The following is a 25907-nucleotide window of genomic DNA, read 5'->3' on the forward strand; positions in this document are numbered from 1 at the left end:
CCATGTGGCCATAAAGCCAGTGGCTCCCTGGCTTGCATCAGAAATAATGTGGCCAGCAGGACTAGAGCAATAATTGTCCCTCTGTACTTGGAAGTGGTGAGACCTCAAATCCTGTGTTTAGTTTTGACCCCTCACTACAAGAAAGACATTGAGGTGCTGGAGCATATGCAGAGAAGGGTAACAAAGCCAGTGAAGGGTCTGGGGCAGAAGCCAGACCAGAAACCACTTCTTCTTATAAGAAGTGGCTGAGGGAACTGTGGTTGCTTAGCCTGGAAAAAAGGAGGCTCATGGGAGACCTTATTGCTCTCTACAACTGTTTAACAAGAGGTTGTAGTGAGGTGAGGTTCAATCTTTTCTCCCAGGTAACTGATAGGATGAGAAGACAGGATGGCCTCAAGCTGCACCAGGGAAGCTTTAGATTAGATATTAGGTAAAATTTCTTCATTGAATAGGTGGACAACCTTTGGAACAGGCTGCCCAGGGAAGTGGTAGAAACACCATCTTGGTAGTGTTCAAAAGGCATGTAGGTGTGGTATTTGGGAATGTGGTTTAGTGGTAAACATAGCGGTGCTATATTAATGGTTGGACTCAGTGATCTTTTCCAACTGTAATAATTCCATGCTACGAAAGCAATGATTATTGAGCTAGTAGTAAAAGGTTCCTTTCCTCTAATAAATCCCTAATATTTAAATGGCCATAGTCCAGCCTCCTGTGTGCTCATATAGAATCATGTTTGTACATAGGATCCTGTGTGTGTATCTGCAGCTTTTCCTTCCTAAGTCTCTAACCACTCACATAACTGCTTCATTCAAGTTGCTGTTGCCATAGATATAACAGTTCTCTTGTTACAAAAACCTCATTAGTTTCAGTGCATTAAATCAACAGGCACTAGTATATGAAAAAAGATACCTTCTGTCTAATTGGTGCAGTAAAATACTCAACACTTCCTATCTACTTTGATTCTGTAAAATTCCCTGAGTCCTAATCATCCTATATACCAGAACTGTCCAAGCTTTGAAGACAGCTCCTTTTTTTTGTTAATGCAACTATATAAGCTGCCAGCAGCTGTTTGATATAGATTACTTTCTCATAATGCTTTCCTACAAAGCTTAACTTGCACTTAAGTTTTGGAAACCCAATTGCCTATGAGGCAATAAAAAAATTTGCCTCTGTCCATATAGTTATTTTCCATGCTTTTCTTTGAAATACCCATTTCTTTAACCAGATCATCCAAACTCATCATGGAATATATCTGAAATCCAGATGTATATGGGGGGAAAATGGACCAAATGGCTTGCAATAAAGAGCCATGATCATAGGTTTCCTTGTCCACATCAGCCAGTTGTAACAAACTTCCAATTAACCCTTTGACTAACTTTCTGCAAGATCTCCACATGCTCCTTTGGCAGCAAGCTCTGAATGGTCATTTCAAGCTGACAGGATTTCGTAACAGGCAAATATTCCCACCAACATTCTTCATAATTTGCTAATATCTCTACTTAAATAATTCATGATATAATAGAATTAACTTGCAGGAGTGACACTGATGGGATTCTTATTATTGTCAGGATCTAGAAGAACAGACAAAAGACAGCTTGCTTGAAATAAGATTTTCCCAGTACATGGAAATTTGTGTCAGGATATCTGATACCTCTGATTCTGTGTTTAGGAGAGTCCTTGGGAAATCAATGGTTCTAGCTAACATCTTTTTTTTGTTTGATTTGATTTTCTATTTGTTAGACTTACTTGGTTTCTGTTACCTGGAATGGGATGGACAGGTTTAGATGAAGTGACAACACAAGTAAAGGCTGTATCATAATGTTGTGGAGAAAAAAATAAAAAGGAATTCAGTGTGCTTGCTCTTTGAACTTTTTCTTTGCAATGTTCGCATATTTATTATACAAGCTTTAGAAGTGCTTATATTCTAGCTCTTACTAGGCTTTGAATTTTTCAAAGTCAAACACCATATATACAAACAGTTAAAATAAATCAGAAGACTTATGCAGAGATACAAATACACTGCTCTTTCACCTTGCTTTTACCTAGCCTTCTTTTCTGTTTATTCCTGCTTTTAGCCTTCTTTATTCCATTCCAGATATGAAGAACAAGGCATACTTCCTCCTTTACATGGAAGATTTTGCTGCCTCTACAGTTGATCTTGCTTTGTTTTACCAGGAGCTAAAAGTATCACAGCAAGAAAGAAAGAAAGCTATGTTAATGATACAATATCAGTTAAATTTGCACTAAGAGTTATTCAAAGGGGAAAAAAGACAGGGTAGGGATGGGAAGTAAGTTGCTCTTTGCACTCATCACGGAGGTAGGTAAACTTGTGATTTCTACCAAACTGAGAGCAGAGAAAGTTCCTTTTGTCAGGAGCAGGCCAGTGGACAAGGAAAACTGTGCAGCTCAGAAGTGCTGGCTGTCTGGAAGACCTTTTGAGACTTTCTTATTTTTTAACAAGTCATCACTTTTTCCTTGAGCCCTCTGTTACATCATTAACTAACAAAATACCATTAAAAATGCAACAGTCCTCTCTAGGCTTTGCTTTGGCTACAATAAAGTGAGATCAATACTTTAAAAATGGAATTTTAATGTTTTACTAAGCTATGTTTATACTGAACTGAGAAGGCCTTTATGCAACAAATATTTTACAGGAACAAGCACAAAAAGAAATACAATACTGAAAAAACATTTAAAAATGTTCCATAGATTGTGATGATAGAAATATTATGGTTGCATACCTCTTTGTCTGTCACATGTTTTTAAATATGGGTTCTATTGAACAGCGAACTATTAAAACTATCAATGTACCTGTTTAGAGATAGGGGAAGACATATTGAGAAAGAAAATACATTATTGAACTTGCTATGTTCTTGGGCTAATAATTTTTTTGTAGCAAAAATTATTTAGTGCTGAAAGTAACACTTGAAATTACACATTATGTATAGGTTTAGGTGGCCACTACGGGAAAGTTCTATTTTTCCATAAGCCTTGACTCTTTCCAGGACTCTTTTTGACCAGTTTAAGTTAGGATTTGTAATTTTTTATATGTATATTTGATATTCTATATAAGGAATACATGACTGGAAAACAGGTTTTCACAGAAGTGTTAAATAGGACAAACCTCATCTAAGTCTCATCCACATTACCTAAACAGCATAGCATGAGTATTTACAAATAAATCTGTAGACAGCAGTGTTTGTTGAAAGAAACTACTTTCTTAAGGAATTGATGCGACTTTTTAAGCATATTTTATCTTGAGCAGCATTAGTCTGGATAAAAAAAGGGAATTCGATTTCTTCATTACATTTGGAAGCAGTGTTAAGGCTGTCTATGCTTTCAAATAATTTAGAATTTTTTTTTCTCCTGCTTGCACTGTTTCTACTTTTGGTATGTAAATACAACTTCTGTTTAACATCTATTTGTTATTCTGGCCTCTTTATTTGTATGCACTAGCAAAATAGTCTTGTTTTACCTGCCTGTGACACCACTGATCATTTTGCAATGTGTTCAAACATTACATCTTTGAGATTACAAAGCTGTGAGTCACTGTGTGGAAGAGAGTATCACAGTCAACAGCAGAGTCACATCATGTTGTGTTGTGGCTATTAACTGGCAATGAACTGGCCAGAGCCCCAGACAATTCAGGGACCACAGTGCTACAAGTAGGTATTGAGAATGTATATTCTCACGGTGAGTCACTGAAACCACTTCTTGCATGCCTCTTTAGATCAGTCAGAAGCACTTTCCTGAATTGGTACCAAGATATTTTGCTTTCATCTGTTCTCAGGATCTATGAGACAGAAGGTGGTGCAGTGAATACAGAGGCATGGTAAGAGCAAGGCATTTATGATTGACGTGTGTGCTTGGAGGGCAGGATCCCTCTGAGGTAATAGTTCCTACATGGTTTCTAGTGTGAAAGCTTGATTCTAGTATCCACACTGTCTAAATTCAGACTTTTCATTTTTACTTGAGAAAAAGCAATGAACAGTCTTTTTGGATGAAGGACAGCTTTCTTGATTGTAGTTTTTGCTGACATATCTTAGTTTATTTGAACACTGCCAACAGGAAGTCTTCTGCCTTGTCTTGCTCAAGTGAGTGGCCTTTTTCACACAGAGGCACATAGCTTTAATTCCTATACAAATTCTTTCCATCTAGATGTCTCTGAAATTTAGAGTAATGGTAGAAAAAGTTCAGAACCTGGGAACCTGTCTAATCTATTACCAGCAAGTCTTGAGGAACAGTGTTAAATTTGATCATCTTTGTTATAATATGATAAATACAGATCTTGGCTTGGGGAATTTTTTTGCAAAACAGTAATAGCATGTGATTCATTACACTGTTATTTGGGAGAACTTCTGAGAAGAACTGCTTTTTATTGCAGATGGATTCTTGTAATGATTGTGTTATGAACATCCAATTGCTCTATTGAACTGTTACTCTCACTGCTGTACTTGTTGCAATTCTTTTAGGAGATTGTTAAAAACTGCAACTATTCTTGAAATAGTGTTAAAAGTTTTTAACAGGTAATAGCATAAAAAAGAAATTTTTTTTCCAGAAAACCTGAGGAATCAGGAAGAGTTTTATACTAAGGCTTCTAGAAGCAATGAGTAATTATTAAGCCACTTCTAGTGATACAGTTAATGATCAAAACAGCAATGACAGAAGCATAATGAGAACACTGGATTAAGTACAAGGAAAGGCATTTGGTAATGTAGCGTTCAGTTAATGGCATTGAAACTGCTGTTTGAAAATAAATTTAATCATAACATAGCATGTGGGAGTAGTACATCTAATTGATCCAGAGATGATTAAAAGGCAAAAAAGAGATTTTTGATTGATCAGAGAGATGGATCACATGCTTCATCTGTTACTGAGTTGCAGCAGAAACTTAAGGAACATCCTACTCTCTTTGGTTGGGCTACTGTTTACCTTTCTCTACCTTCATTCTTTTAGCACATATATATATATATATATATATATATATATATATATATATAATTGCAGGAAGTAAGATCTGAGGGCTCTTTTTAGATAAATGATATCTGAAGCATTCTGGGTTTTGCAAGCCTGTGACGGGTGTGGATCCTGGCTTGGGTTAGGGTGAATGATTTTTAAAAATGCCAACCTCCTAGAAGAACACAAAGGTTTTTTTTTTTTAATAGAAACTTAGTACCTGATAAACATGGATAAAGCAGGTAAATATCACCAAGTAGTTGCTCCCTTGTTGGGGCAGCACTGTCCACACCAGTTTTAATTTAATTTCTCATGAATATGTTGTGGGGAGGTATCCCAAGTGGGAATGAATTGGTCTCTATGTGTGTATAACTGATATACCTACAAAGAAAATTTTAGCACCCCCTTCTCATGAGCTCTGTTATATGAAGGATATTTATTCTTCACTGTTCTATAGATCACCTTTTATTCTCATATAAACAAGGCTGTTGCTGGGGGTCAGCTATGTCCAGATAGAGGTAGGTTACTCTTTCTGTGTTTCCTTTTTAAAAGGCTGCCTTTTTGTAATGGAATCTGTTTGCTGCTCCTGTCTGCCCAGGAAGACTATTTGTGACTAACTACCAACTCAGGCTCATTGGATATAGAACAATGTGCTCGACTGGGTGTAGGCATTTGGTGTTCTAGCCTCTGTTTTGAGAGGGAACTTTTCCTCAGGCATGTGTAGTAGAATAAGCATATTTATAGTTAGACAAAAAGGTGCTAGAAGGGTCCCATTGCCTCAAAAAGCTGCCTCCTCATATTCTCACTGTTCAGAATTCCTGTGACATATCTCAAGACAAATGTCTTGTTTGCCATTTTGGTGTTTGGGACTTTTTAAAAATCTATATTCTTTTATCGATACATACACAAAATGAGGTGTGCCACATACCAGTGGTTCTATCTGCATTTTTCAGCATGGTATCAATTTAAAAATTCTCTTCTTCTTTTCTTTCCTAGCTTAGTCTTTGAAGAATAAAATTTAATTATTTATCTTACTCCCTTTTTCTAGTCTCCAGTGTTTCTACTCTCAACTTAGCATCTAAAATTCAGGAAACACAACCTTCAACTTCTTTTTCTAGTTTTGGTTTTTTTATTGATAATCATCTCTTAAGGAAGGGAGTTAGGAATCTCACCACACCTCTGTTTAACTACTTCTTTCTAAAAATCATAAATGTCTACTTTTCTTTCTGACTTCTCTTCACTTATAAACCCCTGCCCACCTTCTTCCCACCCAGGTATAACTTGAACCTGCTCTTTCAAAAGTGTGATTGGTCTGCTTGACTGAGACAAGCAGAAAGGTAGCTGAGGTTGGGTTAAGGGTGAAAGAGAGCCCTTAATATGCATGTTGCTGGCTCTTCTTTTTACAGGTTTTCTCACTATCTAAAAGTTTGTCTCACTTGTGTGTTGCATCTTACCTTCAGAATGAAAGCAGTTTGAGAGTGACTAGAATCCTGATTTAGCTGACCTTAGGTAGCACTGAAACAATAGGGAAAAAAACTTACAAGGTAATAAAGTAAATAAACAGAAAATATCTCTTATTTCTGATTTCTAAAATGAAATTATTTTACAGCAAACGGACACATAACTGTTCATATTGTTTCATTTTCTTGTACTTGTACTTTTCTTGTACATCTAGTACTCAGATGTTGCTCTTTGTTTTCCAGCTCTAAAAGAAGTGTCGAAAGCCATTTTATATTTCTGTCAGAATGAAATTGTCTTTATTTGTGTCAATAAAAAATTATTTCATTTCCTGCTGCTGAAATTATATGACAGACCTCTCTATTGTGGTTGCCTACCCTAGCCAGGATCCTGTCTGGGATATGACAGTGAAAAAAAGTAAAGCTGTAGTAAGAGATGTTTTGTGATAAACTACATATACCAGATGTTGCCTCCTAAATTCACAGAAATAGAGATTGTCTCAATAAAAAGGCATTTCAGATTTTAATTGTTTTTAACATTTTCAGATTTTAATAAATAATTATTGTAAATGCATTAAATATTTCCCTTCCTGGGTCTGTGTCTGTTTGTGTCCTGACTCCTTATGAGCTTAACAAAGCTGTGGGTCATTGACTTTCACAGCCTAACTATGCATCAAATAAAAAAGCATTTCCCTTTACTTATGTATTATGCAAAAATGTAAACAGAAGTCTTGATATTGTTTGTCTTTCCTGATTATTATTTCAAATACATAATTTTTTCAATGTTGTCTAACTTCTATGCTATGGTTCTGAGAAAAGATGAATGAGACTGAAACAAATATTTGATGAGAAATCATTTAATTTCTGTACAATATAATTCAATATTTTAATTATTAGTTTCTATCTCATAACTTACACCTTGTGTTGTCCATTCTTTTTTCATTGTGCTGTCTACAATTAGACCCACAGAAGGTTTTTTCCCTCAGTAGTTATACTAATTTATAACCTGTTAGTGTGCATTAATAGATTGCATTTTTCCTTCCACACAGGCACAGGGAAGTGTAAATTAAGTTTTTGTTAGCCAGCAAGGGAGATGTCTATGTAAGGGTATAGTATTAAATTCTTGTTTTTAATTTCCGTGGTAAATGCAGTTAGAAATAAAACTGCAAATATTTCCCCTTTCTTAAGAAATAAACCCAGTTTGTTAGTTACAAGGGTTTTTGTGTATACCTGGCTTTTTAAACTCTGCTGTAAAAGTATTGTGCTGACACTGACCAATTTAATAGTCCTAATTGTAGCTAGTTAATTATAGGAACCCCTGGGTAAGGAAATAAAATGGTAGTTTTAAAAGAGCCTTTTTGATTCTAGAGTCTAATCTGAAAATGCTTTCTCTGATAACTCCTCAGAACTGCTTATCATTTCAGTGTGCAGTGTTGTTAAATGTGTCCATTTTTTCTTATTTTCTCTCAGAACTCATTATTACCATCTCTCATGCCAAAAAAAAGAGAGAAAAGAGATTATCTACTCTCCCATTCTTCTGTGGGAAGAAACTGAAACACTTGAGAAGTGTGATGTATTTGGTTTTGTTGGTTGGTTTTGTTTGTTTGTTTTTCTTCTATCAAATAACAACTTTCCTTTCAGGAAAAAAAACCCCAACAAACAACAGAGAAACAAAACCACCAAAAGAAAATCCCACATTGTCCCTTATTTGAAAGATAGAGTTCAAATAAAGGACTGCAATTTGGGTTCCATAAAGCAGCTCATGGCTGGGTGCTTGACTGCCTTCAAGTCATATAGCTTTAATAGAGCAAACTCAGAAAACTCATCTCAGAATTATCATCCAGGTAGGTCTCTTACCAGACATGGGAGATGGTGGCACTAGTTCATGGGCAGAACTCAGTGGAGCATGAACTTCATCACCAGTTTGTAAATTTCTGGAAAGTGTCTCAGCCTTTTGTTGACCAGCTTTTCATTCCTTTACATATGTTATTATATCAGTACGTAAAGTTGGGGGTTTTTTAGTAAATAAGTCATAAGTCAGGAACCTGAGTTGCTTTATATATCCTTATATTGCCGGTTCCCTTATTTTTTGCAGTGTTAACAATGATAGCCAGTATTTTACAATAAGCCTTAATTTGCCTACAGCCCTGGGAAGTATTTTTTGGTCTGGATCACCTAGGAGTGTGTAGGATTGAATTGCTCTGCAGGTTTACTTGCAACAGTGGCAGACTGGTCTTGATGATCAAATTTCATGTTCTGTCAGTTGAGCAATTTTTATTAAAAAGTGTCATCTTAAAAGATTATTACTTACATCTCAGGAATTCCTTTTTAAGTGGAGGAATGCATTTTTATCAATCAGTTCTGTGGACAGCCTCAAGACTGACACCTGCTTTGTCATTGATAGCACACACCACTGTGCTGTGATTGTCTAACATGATTCTTATCCTATCTAACATGATCCTTATCCTGAAATATGAACTTTTTACTCGCAGGAAAGTCATAGGGTAGTTTGTAAGTAAAGAGGGTATAAATACGGGAAAAGGGAGTTTTATCCATAGCTGTACAATGGTGGGTTTCTCCTGCTGTCCCCTGTGTAAATCACAGCTTGACATAAATCTACACAATTTCAAGAAGACTTGCTTTTAGCCTTGAAATTCTCAACTATTCAAAATACAGCTGTACCTGTTTCATTTAGCACAAGTAGCTTCAAGATCTCATTAAGAGAAACTTTTAACCTCATATAAGTTTTTCATTGTGTCCACTGTGAAAGGTTGTTGATTAAACTCAGTAACTCATGATATTCTGCTGACATCTACCATTAAAAAAAAAAAAACAAACCCAAAACAAGAAAAAGGAAAGACATCACTTCTTATTTTGGCTGGAGAAAACCTTTTGTGAAAGTGTCAGTCAGTGACCCAAACCTTGTTCTTTTGTACTTGAAAAGATTATTGGTTTTCTGAAGCTTGACTAAATACAGGGCTTTAACCTACTACCCTGGATCTCAGCATGGCCTCTGGAAATGGTCTGGACGTGGGCTGAGAAGGCTGAGAGAAGTGCATTGAAAACAGGGGATTGTATGCTGCCCCACCCTTTGTCTTCATGTGGAGCCCTGTCTGCCCCTTTAACCACACAGTGATCTCAAAATTCTTGGATATCTTTAGCAGGAGCAGTTATCCCGCTTTATTTTATTTTATTTCATTTTATTTTATTTTATTTTATTTTATTTTATTTTATTTTATTTATTTTATTTTTTATTCTGAGTATTTAGGCAACTTCCTTATTGAAGAGGCAATTGCAGAGGCAATTTTAGACTACTAGAAAAAAAGATGAAGTCTTACAGTTCTTTTGCAACTGGAATAATGGTGGCTTGCTTCTAACTTTTTCCATTAAGTTCAGAAAATATTTGGACCCACAAAGAGTTGTTTTAGGCAAGAGTAGCATACAGCAAACTAAGCATACTTTCAAAAAGAAATGGGTTAAGGATCCATCGTGCTGCATGGATTCACATGGTAGAGTTTATACTGCACGATCTTTGCAGTAACATTCCAGTAAAGATGATTCCAGTCTCAGGGCTCTGACAGGAACTCAAGCCCTTTCTCTTTTAAGCAGTTGTAAATAATTAAGCACTTTTTGTTATGCTCTAGGTAGTTCAATAATCTTTGTTGCTCAGCTGTTTAAGATTGCCAGTGTGTGTCTTTTATTGAGTCACAGAAGGTATCAGTCTTGGATTTTTGCCCTTTTAACTTCAATAATACCATTGTTCTGGGATTATTACATGACAGTATGAAGAGGAAGAAGTTTAAGCTATCTTTGGAAACATAAACCTTGCAAGCTTGTCTGACTTGGATTTTCAAGCTCTTAACTCCCCTCACTACTTCTAGACTGAAAGCAAAAATAACCCTGAAGTTTTCAGAAAACTATTTTCTACTGCAACTTCCAAAGAACCAAATATATTTTATCAAGTGTAAAGTGAAAAAATGTACCCTACATTTGGTACCTGTTGTTTTTTCCATTAGCTTCAATGTTTGTCAAAATTTGTCTCTCTTTTTTTTTTTTTTTTAATTTTATTTTAATGCAGATATCCTATCTGCCAGGACAATTATTGTTTTCTGATTAAGCTGTGAACAAACTGTTAAAACCCACCACAAGTCTTGATATTATGAGAGTTACTAACAGAGGGTTTTCACCATTTTAAGAAATCTTCTAGAAAAATTAGTAGTATAATTTTCTTTTGTAATCAAGGCCAAAGTCTGAACTACCTCTGTTCAGATTCTAGGTCTTTTAGGACTTTATTTGACATAAACTTAGTCAGCAAGATTTCAGTCAGTACTTTGATAGATCATGCAGAAAAGTAGAACAAAATGACACATCAGTAGGTCTAAAAGTTTATACTTGTTTTGATGCATCCGTAAATAGATAGATAAATAGAAATAGGTTGTCACAGAGTCATGTGTTTCTGAATGAAAGAATACATTTGCATTTCCCTTATTGTGTGTCTACAATTTCAAAAGTTTACAATTTCCAGTTTAAAAAGGTATTCTTGTACTAGTTATTAACTCCATAGACCAAATGACAGCACATGAACATATCTGATTTTTGCATGATGATTCCATGTAGTATGATGTTACAATTTTTGTTGAAAATTGTGTGCAATTTGAAGTGCTTTGAAGAAGCTGCTGCATAGTGCCTGAAAAATTAACCTCCTCAAATCCAGTATGAGTTGCACCATACTGAACACCAACACACAGCTATTCTGCTATTCTATCATCAAGCCTGTGCTGTATTGTTCACTGTTTTCCCTCTTGTTATTTCCATGTAAGATCTTACCAAAATGGGATCTGCCCATTTTGCCTGTCCAGAATGAAAGGTCTGATACTTTCATGGTTGTTCACCTCCCAGCTGCATATGTTGTGCCACAGAAGCACATGCCTCATAAAAGATCTGTTTCGTTTCTCTGGAATATTAAACTGGTTTCCATATTTCTTGAGACCATGTATTGAACTAACATAGATACTGGTGAAGCATACATAACTCTGCTTGCCAAAAGTATCCAGTGTGCCAAGGTTAGAAATGTTAATCTGCTAATACTTGAAGCATTGGCTCAATCAATTTTAGCAGTATTAAAACAAGGTACTGGGATGCAGTTTTTGCTCGTGGAAGTGGATCCAACATCTGTCAGTCTGGCATTTTCTGCATGTCCATCTATATTCTAAAAGTATTATGAATGTGGACTCAAAAAATATTTGTCTGGTAAATATCTGAGAATAGTTTACTTTTCAAGTGAATGCTGCTATAACTTTTATCTGGGTTAAGATTCAATTTTTGATATGTTTCCTGGGAATAGAGAAGCTCTTTGGAATTCATAGTGGTATAAGCCAAAACTGACAAACAGTATGTAAAGTAAGATGTTGCTAATTTGTCCATGGCTAGAGAATACTCTGAGGACTTCAGCAGCTAGGAGTAGATATTCATAAGTCATCAGGTAGAATGCTTGTGCTGAATAATAAATTATACATTTACTTAAAACTGTAGTTGACAGAGTTCTTTCATTGTTGCTGCTTTGTTTTGAGTAGTTTATTAATGTGTGCAAGCAGCTCTGAGACAGAGTAATTGGTTTTTTGTAACTGGCAACTGTAGGGTAGATTAAAGCCCTGCCCTATGGAAAAGTGACCAGACTACTTTCCCAGTTTAAGAGATATGAGGACCTATACCTGACCCATATGTTAAGGTCATTCTTTTAAAAGGATTTGAAGTAAGGCTTCCCACCATTGCTGAAATTACTTGGAATGATGAAGGGAACCCAGGTCCAACTGACTGTACAGAAAAGCTTGAGATAAAGACCAGTGTCAGATTTGTGGATAGAGTTTTCTGCTTTTATTAAAAAAAAAAAAAAAAGAAAATGAATCAGACTTCTTTGGGGTTGAATGAGACATTGCAAAACAAAATTAATTACAAAAAAAAGTAGCTTCCAGTTAATTAAAATATTCAGAAAAAAATTGCGGGTTTGATTAGAAATGTGATTGAGAGGTCAGTGTTAAACTTTTTCTTTCAGAAGATCAGGATTAAGAGACTGAACAAAGAACTTTTTAATTTTAAGCAACAACAGAAAAACAGTGACTTAAAGTGTTAGTTTTGACAGCTCTTTAGCTTCATTTTCTGCGGAGATTGTATTTAATATGATCATATGATCATGCTTTCTACTAAAAATTTCTACCCCTTTGTCCAGTGATATTAATCAAAAATCCAAATATAATTATTTTTTTAGAATCATAGAATCATTATGGTTGCAAAAGACCATCAAGATCTATAAAGCTGAATCTTTGAACAATCACCACCAATCAACTAAATCATCTTCTTCTCCTCTTCTTGAAAACCAGCAGTTGGATTAAAAAGCAAACAAGCCCCAGAGCCCCAATGTATTGCTGTACCTAGGGAAGGGAAGGGAATGCAAAGCTCCTTTGGTGACTTCAGGGCATGTAAAGCAAATCCATGCCCTGCCTTTCTCTGCCTTTCCCCTTGCCATGGGTTTGTACCCTTACTCGCCATGGGAAAGTGCTAAGTGAGTTTTCTTCCTCCTAAGTTCAGATCCCAGTGAAAATGCACCACTCTGTGGGGCTTTCAGCTAGGTCAGCAGCCTTACACAGCTTTACATGGAGTCTGGTGGCTTTGGAGCAGAATGGGAACAGGTACCCAAAGGCAGGAGACAGGTGAAGGTACAGCTCCCAGGGTAGAAATCACTTTAAGTTGCCATAAACATGGAAGCACCCTAACCAGCCAGTCTGTTCCCCATGTGTGTGACTTCAGACTGCCCACAGCCTGCTGGTTCTCACCTGGTTGAGTTACCCCTGCACAAGTGTGGGAGCCAGGGAACCAGCTTTGCTCACATACTCATCCCTGGGATGGCACAGCGAGCCAGCTCTACTCACTATTCATCCCTGGGATGGCACAGGGAGCCAGCTCTACTCACTATTCATCCCTGGGATGGCACAGGGAGCCAGCTCTACTCACTATTCATCCCTGGGATGGCACAGGGAGCCAGCTCTACTCACTATTCATCCCTGGGATGGCACAAGGAGCCAGTTCTGCTCACATACTCATGCTTGGGATGGCACAGGGAGCCAACTCTACTAATCCTCCCGTTCTCGTGCCTGGCTGTCTAACTCAGCCTCACTGTGCTTTCTTCAAAGTAAAGTCCAATAGATGGTGGATGTGGATACATCTAAAGGAAACTGTTGTATCAATTTGCATTTCTGTAAAAGTGAAAGTTCATTTAAATGAAATGCATAGATAATACTTAAGTTGGAGGTATTTCAGTCCCTAGAGAAGAACAGAAATATTACAGTTTATTCCTACTCACAGTAACGCTAATGACAAGTTTTACGTTCATGTCAGCTGAGTATGTTCAAGATCCCTGCGAAGGTTAGGACTCTGAAATAAGCAAGGAAATGTACCAGTGGAAGTTTGTGGATATGTGAGAGAAAAAGGACAATAAATTTGTAAAACAAAACCAAGGGTTTAGGAGTTTTTGACTGAGGGATGTGTGAATATGAAAGTATCTGATTTATTTGCAAAACTATTGGATCACAGAGCAGGGAAGTCATCGCTCCATGGGTTTTGATGAACCATAGCTGGTACTTAAGAAAGTAGGCAAAGAAATATTCTAAGTTTAGAAAAGAAGTGTTCAAAATTAGGGAAAGTTCGTGGAATTTTTCATGTAAGAAAAATTACATAATCAGTGATGATTGATGGGATGTCTTTGTTAGTCCCAAATTTGCTACTTGTGTGCAAATCAGCTCTTATGGTAATAGCCACAGGGAGATACTGTTATGAAGAATACTTCATTACCAATTGACATTTTAACTAGTTTGGACCTGATCCACTAATGGTTTCAAATGACTGACATACCTCACTTTCTAATGTAAATTAAAAAAAAAGTCTAATCCCCTGCTCAGTTTCTGCTTTATTCACTTGTGCCAGAGATCTAAAGGCTTGGAAGGGGAAGAGCTTGTAGCAGGCTAGTGTGTACTGCTTTGAAGGATGAGTTTCCAGTCTGACCCGCTGATCTCAAAGGTCTTCTCCAACAAAGTGGATTCTCTGATTCTGTCTTTAAATTAACATTTCACCATTTTTTAGTGAAGTGAAAAAATTTGGTAGATGTAGGTGATCTGCATGTCAGGGCCTACCCAAAGAACTTCTCTCAGAGGCCGATGGAGCATGTGGGATCCCAGCCTTGCCCCGGCTCGTGCAGAGGGGGAATCTGAATCCTGGTTCGTGTTCCTACTTAAGCTCCCTGAACTCTGGAGGGGCTGGGGGCTGGCAGGCTGTGGCGGGAGGTGCCTTTCAGGTGCCCAGCACCGTATGCCGGTGCGGGGTGCGGTGCGTGGTGCAGTGCGGGATGCATTGGGATGCGCAGTTTGGTGTGGGGTGCATTGGGGTGCGCGGTGCGGTGCGGGATGCAGTGCCCAGTTCAGTGTAGGGTGCATTGCAGTGCGCAGTGCGGTGCAGTAGGGGGTGCATTGCAATGCGCGGTGCGGGATGCGGTGCAATAGGGGGTGCACTGCAGTGCGCGGTGCGGTGCAGTAGGGGGTGCATTGCGGTGCGCGGTGCGGTGCAGTAGGGGGTGCATTGCGGTGCGGGATGCGGTGCAGTAGGGGGTGCATTGCGGTGCGTGGTGCGGTGCGCGGTGCAGTAGGGGGTGCATTGCAGTGCGCGGTGCGTTGCGGGATGCAGTGCCCAGTTCAGTGTAGGGTGCATTGCGGTGCGCGGTGCGGTGCAGTAGGGGGTGCATTGCGGTGCGCGGTGCGGTGCGCGGTGCAGTAGGGGGTGCATTGCGGTGCGCGGTGCGTTGCGGGATGCAGTGCCCAGTTCAGTGTAGGGTGCATTGCGGTGCGCGGTGCGGTGCAGTAGGGGGTGCATTGCGGTGCGCGGTGCGGTGCGCGGTGCAGTAGGGGGTGCATTGCGGTGCGGGATGCGATGCGGGATGCGCTAGCGCCCCGGGCCCGGCTCCACTAGGTGGCAGGATGCCGAAGGGCTCCGCGCTGCTGTCCTGGAGCCTGGGCGGATTTAGCCCTGCCTCTACGTATTGTCTGAGGACATGATAAAACGCGGACAGTTTCCTGGAGTCCTGCCTGCCCGCGTTTCTTACTGGTTTTGTCATTAATAAAGCAGAATCGGGAAAGATTCGAGGGAGGTCTGATACACAAAGGAGCCCGGTGCGGTGACAGGATAAGAGGGCACTTGTTGGCCCCGCGATCTACGAGGAAGAAATGTCAAGGCAAAGTGAAATTCTTTAGGGAAGCACAGCGGGGTGTAGCGAGAAACTTTGAAATAAAGTGTCTGCAAGTTTGGAAAGAGTAACAGCTGGTTAAATTGTAGCGCAAGCTATAAGTCCGTGGAAAAGTTCGTTCGCTTCTTTACAGAGCCAGTTTAGAGGGCAGCGTCTGCATGATTAAGAAAGTACGGTCTTTTCCATTAGTATCTTTTTAAGTTACAGAAATGAAAGGACACTGGAGTGTGTAAATATCAAAACAAAGCAGCAAATAAAATAAAATCCTATACAGAATTAAATCACATATTCTTTTTTCTTGCTTCTTGTCACCTTTGTCTCAAGTATGCTTTCTGTTGTGTGCTATTAAAGCAGTGATTTTGTTTGTATGTCACACATATAAAGCTTCAGAAATAGCCTTAGTTTAGATCTGGGCGTTTGATTACTTACTTACTAAAGATACAACTTAATAAAGATATAACTTACTAAAGATAAAACTTCAGTTGCCATCGTCTCAGTTCAGGTACGGGCCTGACAGAGAACTCGAAAAACTGAACCAAGTGTACTTTAAAGTGGGTATGATCGCGCTTGCCCCGCACCCTTCCCCGGGCTGACCGCCCTCCCTCTGCCTTGTGCCCGTGCGCAGCCACGCTCGCCCTCGGGCCCGCACAGGCGTAGGGGCGGCGGACGGGGGCTCCTGGCCGCGGGTACCAACCGAGGCCAAAAGCCGCCTCGGCCCCCGCGGGTCTCGCTGGGCTGCAACAGGCGCCCTGTGTGCCGGGACGGGCTCCGCGGTGAGGAGCTGCGCGCTCGGCAGGGCGAGGGGGTGTCCACGCCCCGCCGGGGCTGTCCTCGCTGCGCTGTCCCCGCTGCCCTGGACAGAGGGCAGAAGGCCCATCGGGAAGGGTGCTTTCCCCACCTCGGCACTTGGTCAGCAGAGGGGATTCGTGCTGGGGAGAGGCTGGGGACCGGGGTGGGGTGGCTCGGGAAGCTGAGTCGGCAGGTGACGGGCTGGGCGAGAGCCTCGGGGAGCCGGGGAGGAGAGGGTGCGGGGGGAGCGGCGGGGCGCGCCCGGTGCGCGGTGCCGGGCGCGGCGGGGAGGCGGGGGAGGAGCGGCGGCGGCGGCAGCGCACGGGCTGGGGCCCCAGCCCGCCCGCCTTTGAACCGGGGCAAAGCAGAGGCGGGGAGAGGGGCCGGGGCAGGAGGCGGACGGTGACATCAGAGCGGCCGGGCGGATAAGGTGGGAGAGCCGCAGGAGCGGAGTGGGCGAGCGAGGCGTCAGCGATTAGCGGCTGCCTCCGGTTCCCCGCTCACCGCATCTCACCGCACCTCACCTCACCATGCAGAGGTCTCCCCTGGAGAAGGCGAACATCTTCTCCAAACTTTTCTTCAGGTGGGAGCCCCGGTGCGGGACGCGTGCGGGCGGGGGCAGCGGGCCCGGGCTGGGCAGCGGCGGGCAGGGAGCTCAGGGGGGCTCCGCGCCCCCCGCCCAGCCCGGGCCCACTCCGCTGAGAGGGGAACCGGGCACCGGGGAGCCCGTGAGCTCTGGAATGGTCTGCGGGGAGAGCGGTGGGAGTCTCTCTGGTTGATGAGATCACTCTTTTTTGTTGTTGTTGCTGGGGTTCTAGCACCGGGAATGGGCTCCGTCAGGTGTCATAAACCCTTGCTGGACCCGAACTGATGAATTTATGACATAATTTGAGCAACCTTTGGTAGTTGCTCAACTAGTTAATCTGTTATTTCATGTAAACTTTGAGAACATTGTTGGGTGGTAGGGAGCAGAGGGGAAATGCTCTCAGAACAAGGATTCCTTCTGTTTTGCTCTTTGAGTGTATAGCATTTGCTCAATGTGCAAGTGCAATATACGATCTTACTGGAAACAATTCCTTGCAAGCCTTGAAAATGTTCTCTTACAAACTAACTCCCTAGTGCCTTTTCTTTCTAAAAACTTCAAATAAAAGGAGAAGGAGCCAATACCAGTGCCTGGGCACAATGTACTTTGTAAGACAATATGGAAGCTGAGTATGTCTTATGTGACATCACTAGAAATGACACTGTGAACTGGAAAGAACAAATAATCTTTTTGGCATTGGCCCACACAGCACTGGTTTTGCCAGAGTGCTGGTTCCCCCTTTTGTTACTGGAGGGTCTCTTGCATGGCAAGGAAGGGCGGGAGGAAATCATGCGTAAGATGTGAACATGATGACTAAAGTGAGAGCACATGGTGTAAAACTATAACATTGTCATGAGGTCTCTGCCTGAAAAACTGAGGGCTTTTAGCTCACTTTTAAATGCTTTTGGGATAGCTTTCAGCAGGTTGGTCTGTATGTTTTTAAAAGTTTCTTAATGGGACTCTGTATGAGTCACTGTTTGCCTGTCTCTCCCCCTTTGGCTCATTTTAGCCAGATATGATAGAGGGGAATAATCCTAAATATAATCTGTTCCTAAAGTTTTACAAACATCCAGGTAAATGTAGTGATCCTATAAGTTTTCTCCAATGGTGCTGCAGTGGGAAAGAAGCCTTGCTTACTGCCATATACTGTTAGAACCAGAGATATGCATGACAGGGATGTAAGCAATTATAAATTCTCCATAAATGATGCTTCAGTCAGTGCTCCTGTGAAGTATAAGACAGAAATCTGTAGGAAATAAGTATGTATCTAATTTATTAGCTTGAAGGGGCCACTTGCTGTATTCAATTTTTTTTATTTATAAACTTCTATAAATTTATCATCCTAGAACCTAGGGTGTTGAAGGTGTGAAGGAAAAAACCCAATAAGATAAAGCAAATACATGTCTAATTCCTACTGTAGTGAAAGTTTCCATGTTTGAAACCAGATGCAGTTCATGCTCATTAAGTACATAATTAACCATCCTGAGGCCTGAGCTCATCTTTTAAATCACAGTGTTTAAGTCAATTGAATGTTGGTTTAATCATGTTTAGGATGCATGATGCATTATATTGTACCAGCTTTTGGTCAGGTGACTGTAACCAAAGTGATAATAATAAAATATGCGAAGTTAAGGAGATCTTAATGATGAATATTAACTAGGGTAAATAAATGGAAAAAAGGTGTATGGAGAGAGATTGCTTTTTTCAATGACAATGAGATAGATGCTGTCAGTACAACACAGTACATATTTCAGTGAAGTAACTTTTATCAGAGTCTGCAATGCATTTATGTGTGAAGTACCAATCTGAATATAATGTGATAAGTTGAAGATCATGTTAGCACATGTGATGTTAAAATATTAGCTATGATTATTCAGGGAATCTTGCTGATAAATATATTACTATTTAATATTGTACAAGCTGTTATCAGCTATAGGTGTGTAAACATATTTGCAAGGTTTTATTGCTTCATAATCTATCCTGTTTGGGTAGGAGAGACAGGTTTAATGTGTTAAAGTCAGAATGTAGCTCTCTGCTCATAACTGAATAGTTTATACATATTTCAGTATTGATTGGACCTTTTTTCTTAATTCTTTATGCAAAAAAAAGTGAGAAAATATCTTGGTATACAAAGAGTAGTATCTTACAGAAAGTGTTATCTTTTTGTTGTATTAGTGATAGAGATACTACCGGGGCAAAAAAATTTGCTAGGAGTGGTCATGATAATAAGTATTTAAAATTAGAAATTGACTTTCACTCTAAATTTTAAACAGTTTTGGTTTAAAAACTGAGCTTTAGTGGTTAAGAAACAAATGTGAAAACAAGTGGTTTGAGATCTTCCATTAGGGGGACACTTAGAAAACAGAAAACACTAGATACTGAGAGTTTGGGGTTTCAGGGATTCTTTTGTGTTCTGCTGTGTTTTCCTTATTACGTTTTCAGAGTTGATCTCTTTTGTTCCCTAACTCACGCAAAACATTCTTTCTGTTCATGGGCAACTTTTGACCTTGCTTAAGAAAACAGAGTTTTATGCAGAATAGCCAGATCATCATCATCATATGCTTAGCTTCATTTTCATTGTGAAGCTTCACTTTTGTCTTTATAACCATTACTTACTTTATTTTGGAGTTTTGGGGTTATTCAGGGTCAAGGCCATACCTTTTGTCACAAACAATATCAGACTACTTTGCAATCACCTAGTTTTTATTCAAAATTAACTGAGATCAGGAAGCCTTGTTAATTAATCAATTTTTATCTGAGAACTGGCACACAGAGTTATTGCTGGAGTTTGAGAAATGGCTGCAACTGTGACACAATTCTGATTTTATTACTGTTCTTTTACAAACAACTTTAGATGTAAAAATACAAATTCTCAAAAAGTAATCCTTGTGCTTGTATCCAACTCTTTAAACACATACCTTTGCTTTGGTACCTATCAAACGTGACAACACTTGGCAAGACTGAGTACTTTAGTACCTGATTCATTATTAAATCCAAATGAGAAATACCAACTAACCCAGCTTTTGTGTCAAGTCTTCTCATGGATTCAGTCAATCAGATCTGCTCTGGTTGCTTCTTGCATCTGTACATTTACACAGCTGTCCAGGGGTTCTTAGAACAATTTAGCCAGTATGGGATAAATGTTGGATTCATTCTTTTGCCCTGTGTGTGTTGTGAGGGCTAGGAAAAGGAATTCAATTCCCTACCTCACCTCTTCTAGGAAGTGTTAGCATCATTTGGCAGTGAAGATGTTTTAGTTTTCTATCTCTGGCTCAGCTACTTTTTAGAGCATAAATCAAGAATTACTGTGTACTCTTCTGGATAAAAAAACTTCTTTGCAGGTCCTAATTCCTGGTGTGAGCTTCTTATGAAGTCTGCTAATAACCTTTAGTGTGGATAAGAAAATTCAGGACTTAAGTTTTGGAAGTTCTTAGCCTGTATGCTACAGTAATGTTATTCTATCACTCTTTGTAGCTTAATTCAGTCATAATTTCAAGTTTAAGAGTGCCTTGTACAAGATAGTTTCTGGCATTTTCCTGAAAATTAAATTGTTTCCCTTCAGAAAAAGGAGCTAAAGCCAGCCCTTTCCTGGGCAGTCCCTGCTCTATCCTTGAACTGCGTATCTTAGAATTCAGCGACAAGTTACTTAGGATTTTCATTCTTGAATTGAAAAATCTTGTGTTTTCCTTGCAAAGTTTAACATTTAGTGTGTAAATTTTAACTCAAAATTTATCCTGACACTGTTTTGAGTTCCTAAATGTTCCAGATTTTGTATAGGAAGCTTAAATGCCTAACTCATGTCTATAAATTTCACTCTGAAGGCAAGTGCATGCAAATTGTCATAACCAATATATATTTGGACCCTCCCTTATCAATACCTAGCTATAGCACTTTGGTCATCTTTCCTCTTTGAATAAGGAGCCTCTGTGTGCAGCAGCAGGTGAATGGCACAGTGTCATGGCTCACTTTCTGGGGCAGCCACCTTAGGCACTTCTACAGGGCAATGTTTCTGTAGGGTGTTCTTAAGGCCCTGCGTGTCACTAGCCCTGATGAGCTTGCACTGACCCCAGGCATTGTAAATCCTGGCTGTTTGTGGTAGCCAAGCACAGATGCAGCTGCAGCCCAGGTTATGGCCCTGTGAGGCTGCCTGATCATTTGTCTGCTGCCACAAGTGGTCCTTGGAGACCTGCTGGTGTGCCAGTCCTGCAGCGCTGTCTAAACCAGCAAGGTGTCGGTTTCTGAAAGTCACATGGCTCAAAGATGTGCATGCAGGTTTTGGACTCCTTCTGAAGATCTGACTTCTATTGCTGCTTCCAAGGTAAAGTATGAAACTTGAAGTGAACTGGAGAAAGGATGCAGAGTATTCTACACTTCAAGTAATTTCAGTCAGAGGAATACCTTCTTTAAAAATAAGGCTAAGTTGTGTCCTTGGCTCAGCCTATTACTGTATCCTTGGTCTAATGACCAAAAAGGCAAACCTTGTGTAGCACAGAGATCTTCTCTGGCTGCTTTATAACTCTACAGCACAGATGCTGAGATCAAGTTGCATATGACTTCTGAAATGTGTTTAAAGTCTGTTTTCTTCCTGCAGGAAGAAGACTTACTATCTTGATGTTCAAAATAAATTATCAAGCATTTGAAATATTTGCAGACCTGTCGGTACCTTGTTATTTTCTACATGTTTATTCAATTTTGGTGAGATAGAAATAATCCATCCAAATCCTTGATTTTTTTTCAATACTGTAGGCAATGACACGGTTAGTAGATTTATTATCTGTATTATAGAGGCTTCTAAATGCACTGACAGAAATTTGAAGTCCTCTGTACTAAGGAAAATATTTGATAAGGAAGTATGTTTTGAAGATCTTGAAGTCTAAGCAGATAGCACAAAGGATGTGTTAAAAAGAAGTTTCCTTGCTAATACTTTAGAGAAAAAATGGGGTACACAAGGATTGTGAGTGAGTGCAATCTGCCTGAAATCTCCTGTCCAGAACTTTGACTGCACAAGGGTACTTCTGGTGTGACAAAATTATTTCAGAATATTTCTGCAGTGAACAATTATCACCTCTTTCATCCTGAAGAATCTGAGTCTCTCAATGTCTACATTTTTGGATATTCTAAATTTCAAAGTGGTGAGAATAGTGTGATTTATTGCAAGAGGTTTCTACCTGTTGCTGTTGTCTTGGTTTATGTTTTTTCTCTTCACCCATCCCCCAGCTTTGCAGCATACATGTGTAGGTGTAGTTGTGGAGGCAGGATGGTGCCAACTTGACATCCAGGTAATAACCTGTCCTCTGAAAACATTATGTCCTCTGAAATAAGTAAGTTGAAGGTGAAAATTAACTAGTATACAAGGAGACATTGAAACACTGCCAAATTTTGCCATGTGAATTTGTAGATGCACTTCAACTGCCTTCCACGAGGATGGGGATAGGCCTGGGTGAGACAAGCAGGAACTCAGAGGCTGTTTATGGATCAACCCCTCTCTCAGAAGGAAAAGGATCTGCATGAGCTCTTTCAGTCAGCAAGTAGCTAATCCAAGGCTGTATTGTCATGAAACTCCCCAAATTAGAAGAGAATAAGTTGGCATTTGAGACATATTTTGAAACAGCATTGTTTTTCAGAAGCCTAAACCAGAAGCTTTTCATTTTAAACTGGAAAGAGAAAATCCAAAGTGGCAGCTGGTAAAGGTACTTGGTTTTAGGTACATTCCCATATTTTAATGTTGGTATTTATCCTCTATTTTTGCCCCCAACTTTTAAAATAAAGGATGTGAACCTTTGTTGTATTGGAGTCATTCTGATCTCTCACTTTAACTTTCAACTTAACTAATTTTAAAGTTAGTCTGTAAGTTCAGGAATGCTTTTATTTCTCTATAGGTAATACATACAAAAACCAAAAACCACAAAGGTCCCCCAGTGTTGCTTTGCTCAAAGCCCAAGACTGTTTTGGAAATCAAACAATATGAGGCATTTTCTCATTAATTTGCCAGTATCATGCTAAGGAGTAGCATCATCAAATACCAGGATACAGAGAAAATGGCAAAGAGCAAGTAGTAAGAGAAGCAGCACCTAATTCAGGGTTGATTCCATATTACTGTAATGGTAATTTACATTTTGACCCTTGGTATTAAAATTAAATAAAATGTGACTCTGTTCACTTGTTTGTTTATACCTGACCACATATCAGTCATTGGGGTGGGAACAAATCATAGTTTTGGAAAGGGCCATTGCACTTGATGCACAAGTCTATGTTATTTGTTTAGGAAACATATCTTTAAAATCTTTAAAATTAGGTGAAATGTGTTGCTGTCACTTAATGACACTGCCGGAAGATTTTAAAATTCAATTAAATCATGAATAGCACTGCTCTTCAACAGTTTTGGTGCAAACTTTCTGTTATGTTCCTTGTTCTTACAAAGGACTAGGAGAAAAATCTTTCTTTTATTCTTGCTGAGGGATATATAATTGAGAAAAAGAGTGAAGATGGATGAATATCCTCACCTAGTCAGTCTAACTGTAGGTGTATGCTGAAAGAGCCTTGCAAACCTTGCTCATAGCACATCATCACCACTGCTTTTTTGTTTGCTTTCATAAAGAAATATTTGAAGCATATCTTACACTTGACTTTGGTACCTAAACAATTGACAGATTGCAATACAATAATGTATCCTGTCCTTCCATCTTGCACAACCTATCCCCTGATGTGCTTTTGTTTTCTCTCAAATATCTCCCAGTACTTCTGCAAACTGAAATATTTTGACTACCTTACTAATTGTAAATATTTAAGTATTAAATATTAAAAAGTATTTAATTTCTGTTAAAAAAATAAATTAGCAATTAGATAATAATTTGAATAAGTGTCACTTCACAAAAACTGGGCATAAAAGACAAGACTTCCCCAAGAATCTCTGTGACATAATCCTAATTAAGATTTGCTATTGAAATCCTGGGGTTTCAGCAGAACATTGATTATTCTTAAAATGGTGATGCTCACAGCTAGTGGCAGAGTCAATAATATTGCAGCTAAATACTTTCCATGACAAATAACCTCTCATGGGGAAGAATTGTTTATTAGTGAAGAAATGAAAATCTTAATTTTTGTGATCTGGGGGAAAACAACTACAACAAAAAACCAGAAATCAGTAGGGTCTGCATTTACCTTTTTTGTTGACACCCTGCAATAATTATATTTAAATATTAAACTATATTGCATTTTTTTGCTGTTGTTTACAAAGGAGGACATGCTAAAGTTAATATAATTGTCAGAATACATAACATGCTATTTCAGCAGGTTACTATTCAAACAAAATATCTGCAACCCTACTCTGCTGAGGGTAATCAAGGGGCAGGAATAAGGCTGCTGTGCTCCATGGGCATGCTGGCTTATCCCATCTGTTAGCAAGGATCACAAAAAGCTGGGGTCACCTTTTACAGCTGCACTATAGGATACTCAGAGAGGACAGCTGGAGGTGCAGACACTTCTGGAGAAGCAGTATTGGGTGTAGCAGAGCCACTTCCAGTTTAAAGTAAGCAACAAAGTAGAATTTGTTGCTGATGGAGGAATGGGTATCTTTTGTGGGAGGAGTGCAGAGCCTCTGACATAATCTGGTCAGAGGGACTCTTTGGGAATGTCTGAGATCTACACGGTACCTCAGCCTTTTCTTGCAGGTGGTAAGAATTCATGGCTCTACAAATATCTCGTAAAACTTAGGCTCTAAAGCATCATAATTACAGCTTGATGATGTTCCTTCTACCCTGGCCTCTCCCCAGCTCACCCTTAATTTTTAGGAAGAAGGATAAGTTAAAACCAGAGGCATTCTTCTTGCTCTCTCCATGGAATTTTAGGTGCAGTTCCCTAGAAGTTGCAGTCACTATGCTTAACTATATTTTGCACAGGTATTAATGCTTTGTAGAGGGGAGTGAAACCCTGGTGACCTCTGCACTGCTCAGTAGCTGTTGCTGTGTTGTGCACAGAGCACCTGTTGGAGTGGCAGCAGTCTGATCAGTGACCCTTGTGGGAAAGTTGCTGTCTTTTGCTGCTCTTGGGTAGCCCAGCACCAAGACCACTGTTCTGCTACTGTCTCAGCAAACTGTGCTTCTTGATCTGAAGAGCCTGATGGAGCTAGGGTACTCCTCTGCTCAGGAAGAAGATCTGGGCAGCTGGTTTAGCAACACAGATGCTCCTGTCTTCAGTGACATGTAAAGCAGCCTTAAGGGACAGTTAAATCCTATTGACAAATTGTCTGTGTTAATACTCTCTGGAAAGCCAAAGACATCTGTCCTATTGATACAATTTGAGTGGGATAAGTCTGAACATGCAGTAGAAAGCAATAGCTGTAATAAGAAATCTGTTGCATATTGCTTAAGTAAATGACAAAGAAATGGTCATTAGAAATTACCAAACAGTATGTTATATACATGATATTTACATATCAATTTCATCATGTATGTTTTACTACAGGCAGTAGATAATAGACATGGAACTTGCCTTCTTCTTTCCTACTGTACATCCTTGAAACTTGTTCTCTGCTGGGTTTCACATGTGTGTACCCATAATAACATTCCTAGTTAGTGGCAAAACTCTCCCAGCACTACAGGTTTCTCTGTGAAAGGGTTCATTAAATGCCAGCAAGTAATCCGATGGCATTTGCTAACATAATGCTGTAAAGCCAATCTGTTTCCCTTCCTTCTTGCTCTCTTCCTTTCAGAATAAATTTCTCAACAACCTCAGGAAAAACCTCAGCATTAACTCTAACAAATTATTTCCAATAAGCCAAAAAAATAGAAGAGCCATATTCATTGACAAACTCTGAGCTATGTCACCTAGTGTTATG

At 39.5% G+C, this 25907-nt stretch overlaps 1 protein-coding gene across 1 annotated transcript in view; it reads left to right on the forward strand.

The window, feature by feature from the left end:
- Positions 1 to 16848: 16848 nt before the first annotated feature.
- CFTR (CF transmembrane conductance regulator) overlaps positions 16849 to 25907 on the forward strand; it is an 88226-nt gene continuing 79167 nt past the window's right edge. Inside the window, exon 1 of the mRNA XM_054632061.2 lies at positions 16849 to 17071. Coding sequence (XP_054488036.2) covers positions 17019 to 17071 — 53 coding nt within the window. The 5' untranslated portion in view covers positions 16849 to 17018. The remainder of the gene's footprint in view (positions 17072 to 25907) is intronic.

This window comes from Agelaius phoeniceus, chromosome 5 (assembly GCF_051311805.1).
Source record: "Agelaius phoeniceus isolate bAgePho1 chromosome 5, bAgePho1.hap1, whole genome shotgun sequence".
Lineage (NCBI taxonomy): Eukaryota > Metazoa > Chordata > Aves > Passeriformes > Icteridae > Agelaius > Agelaius phoeniceus.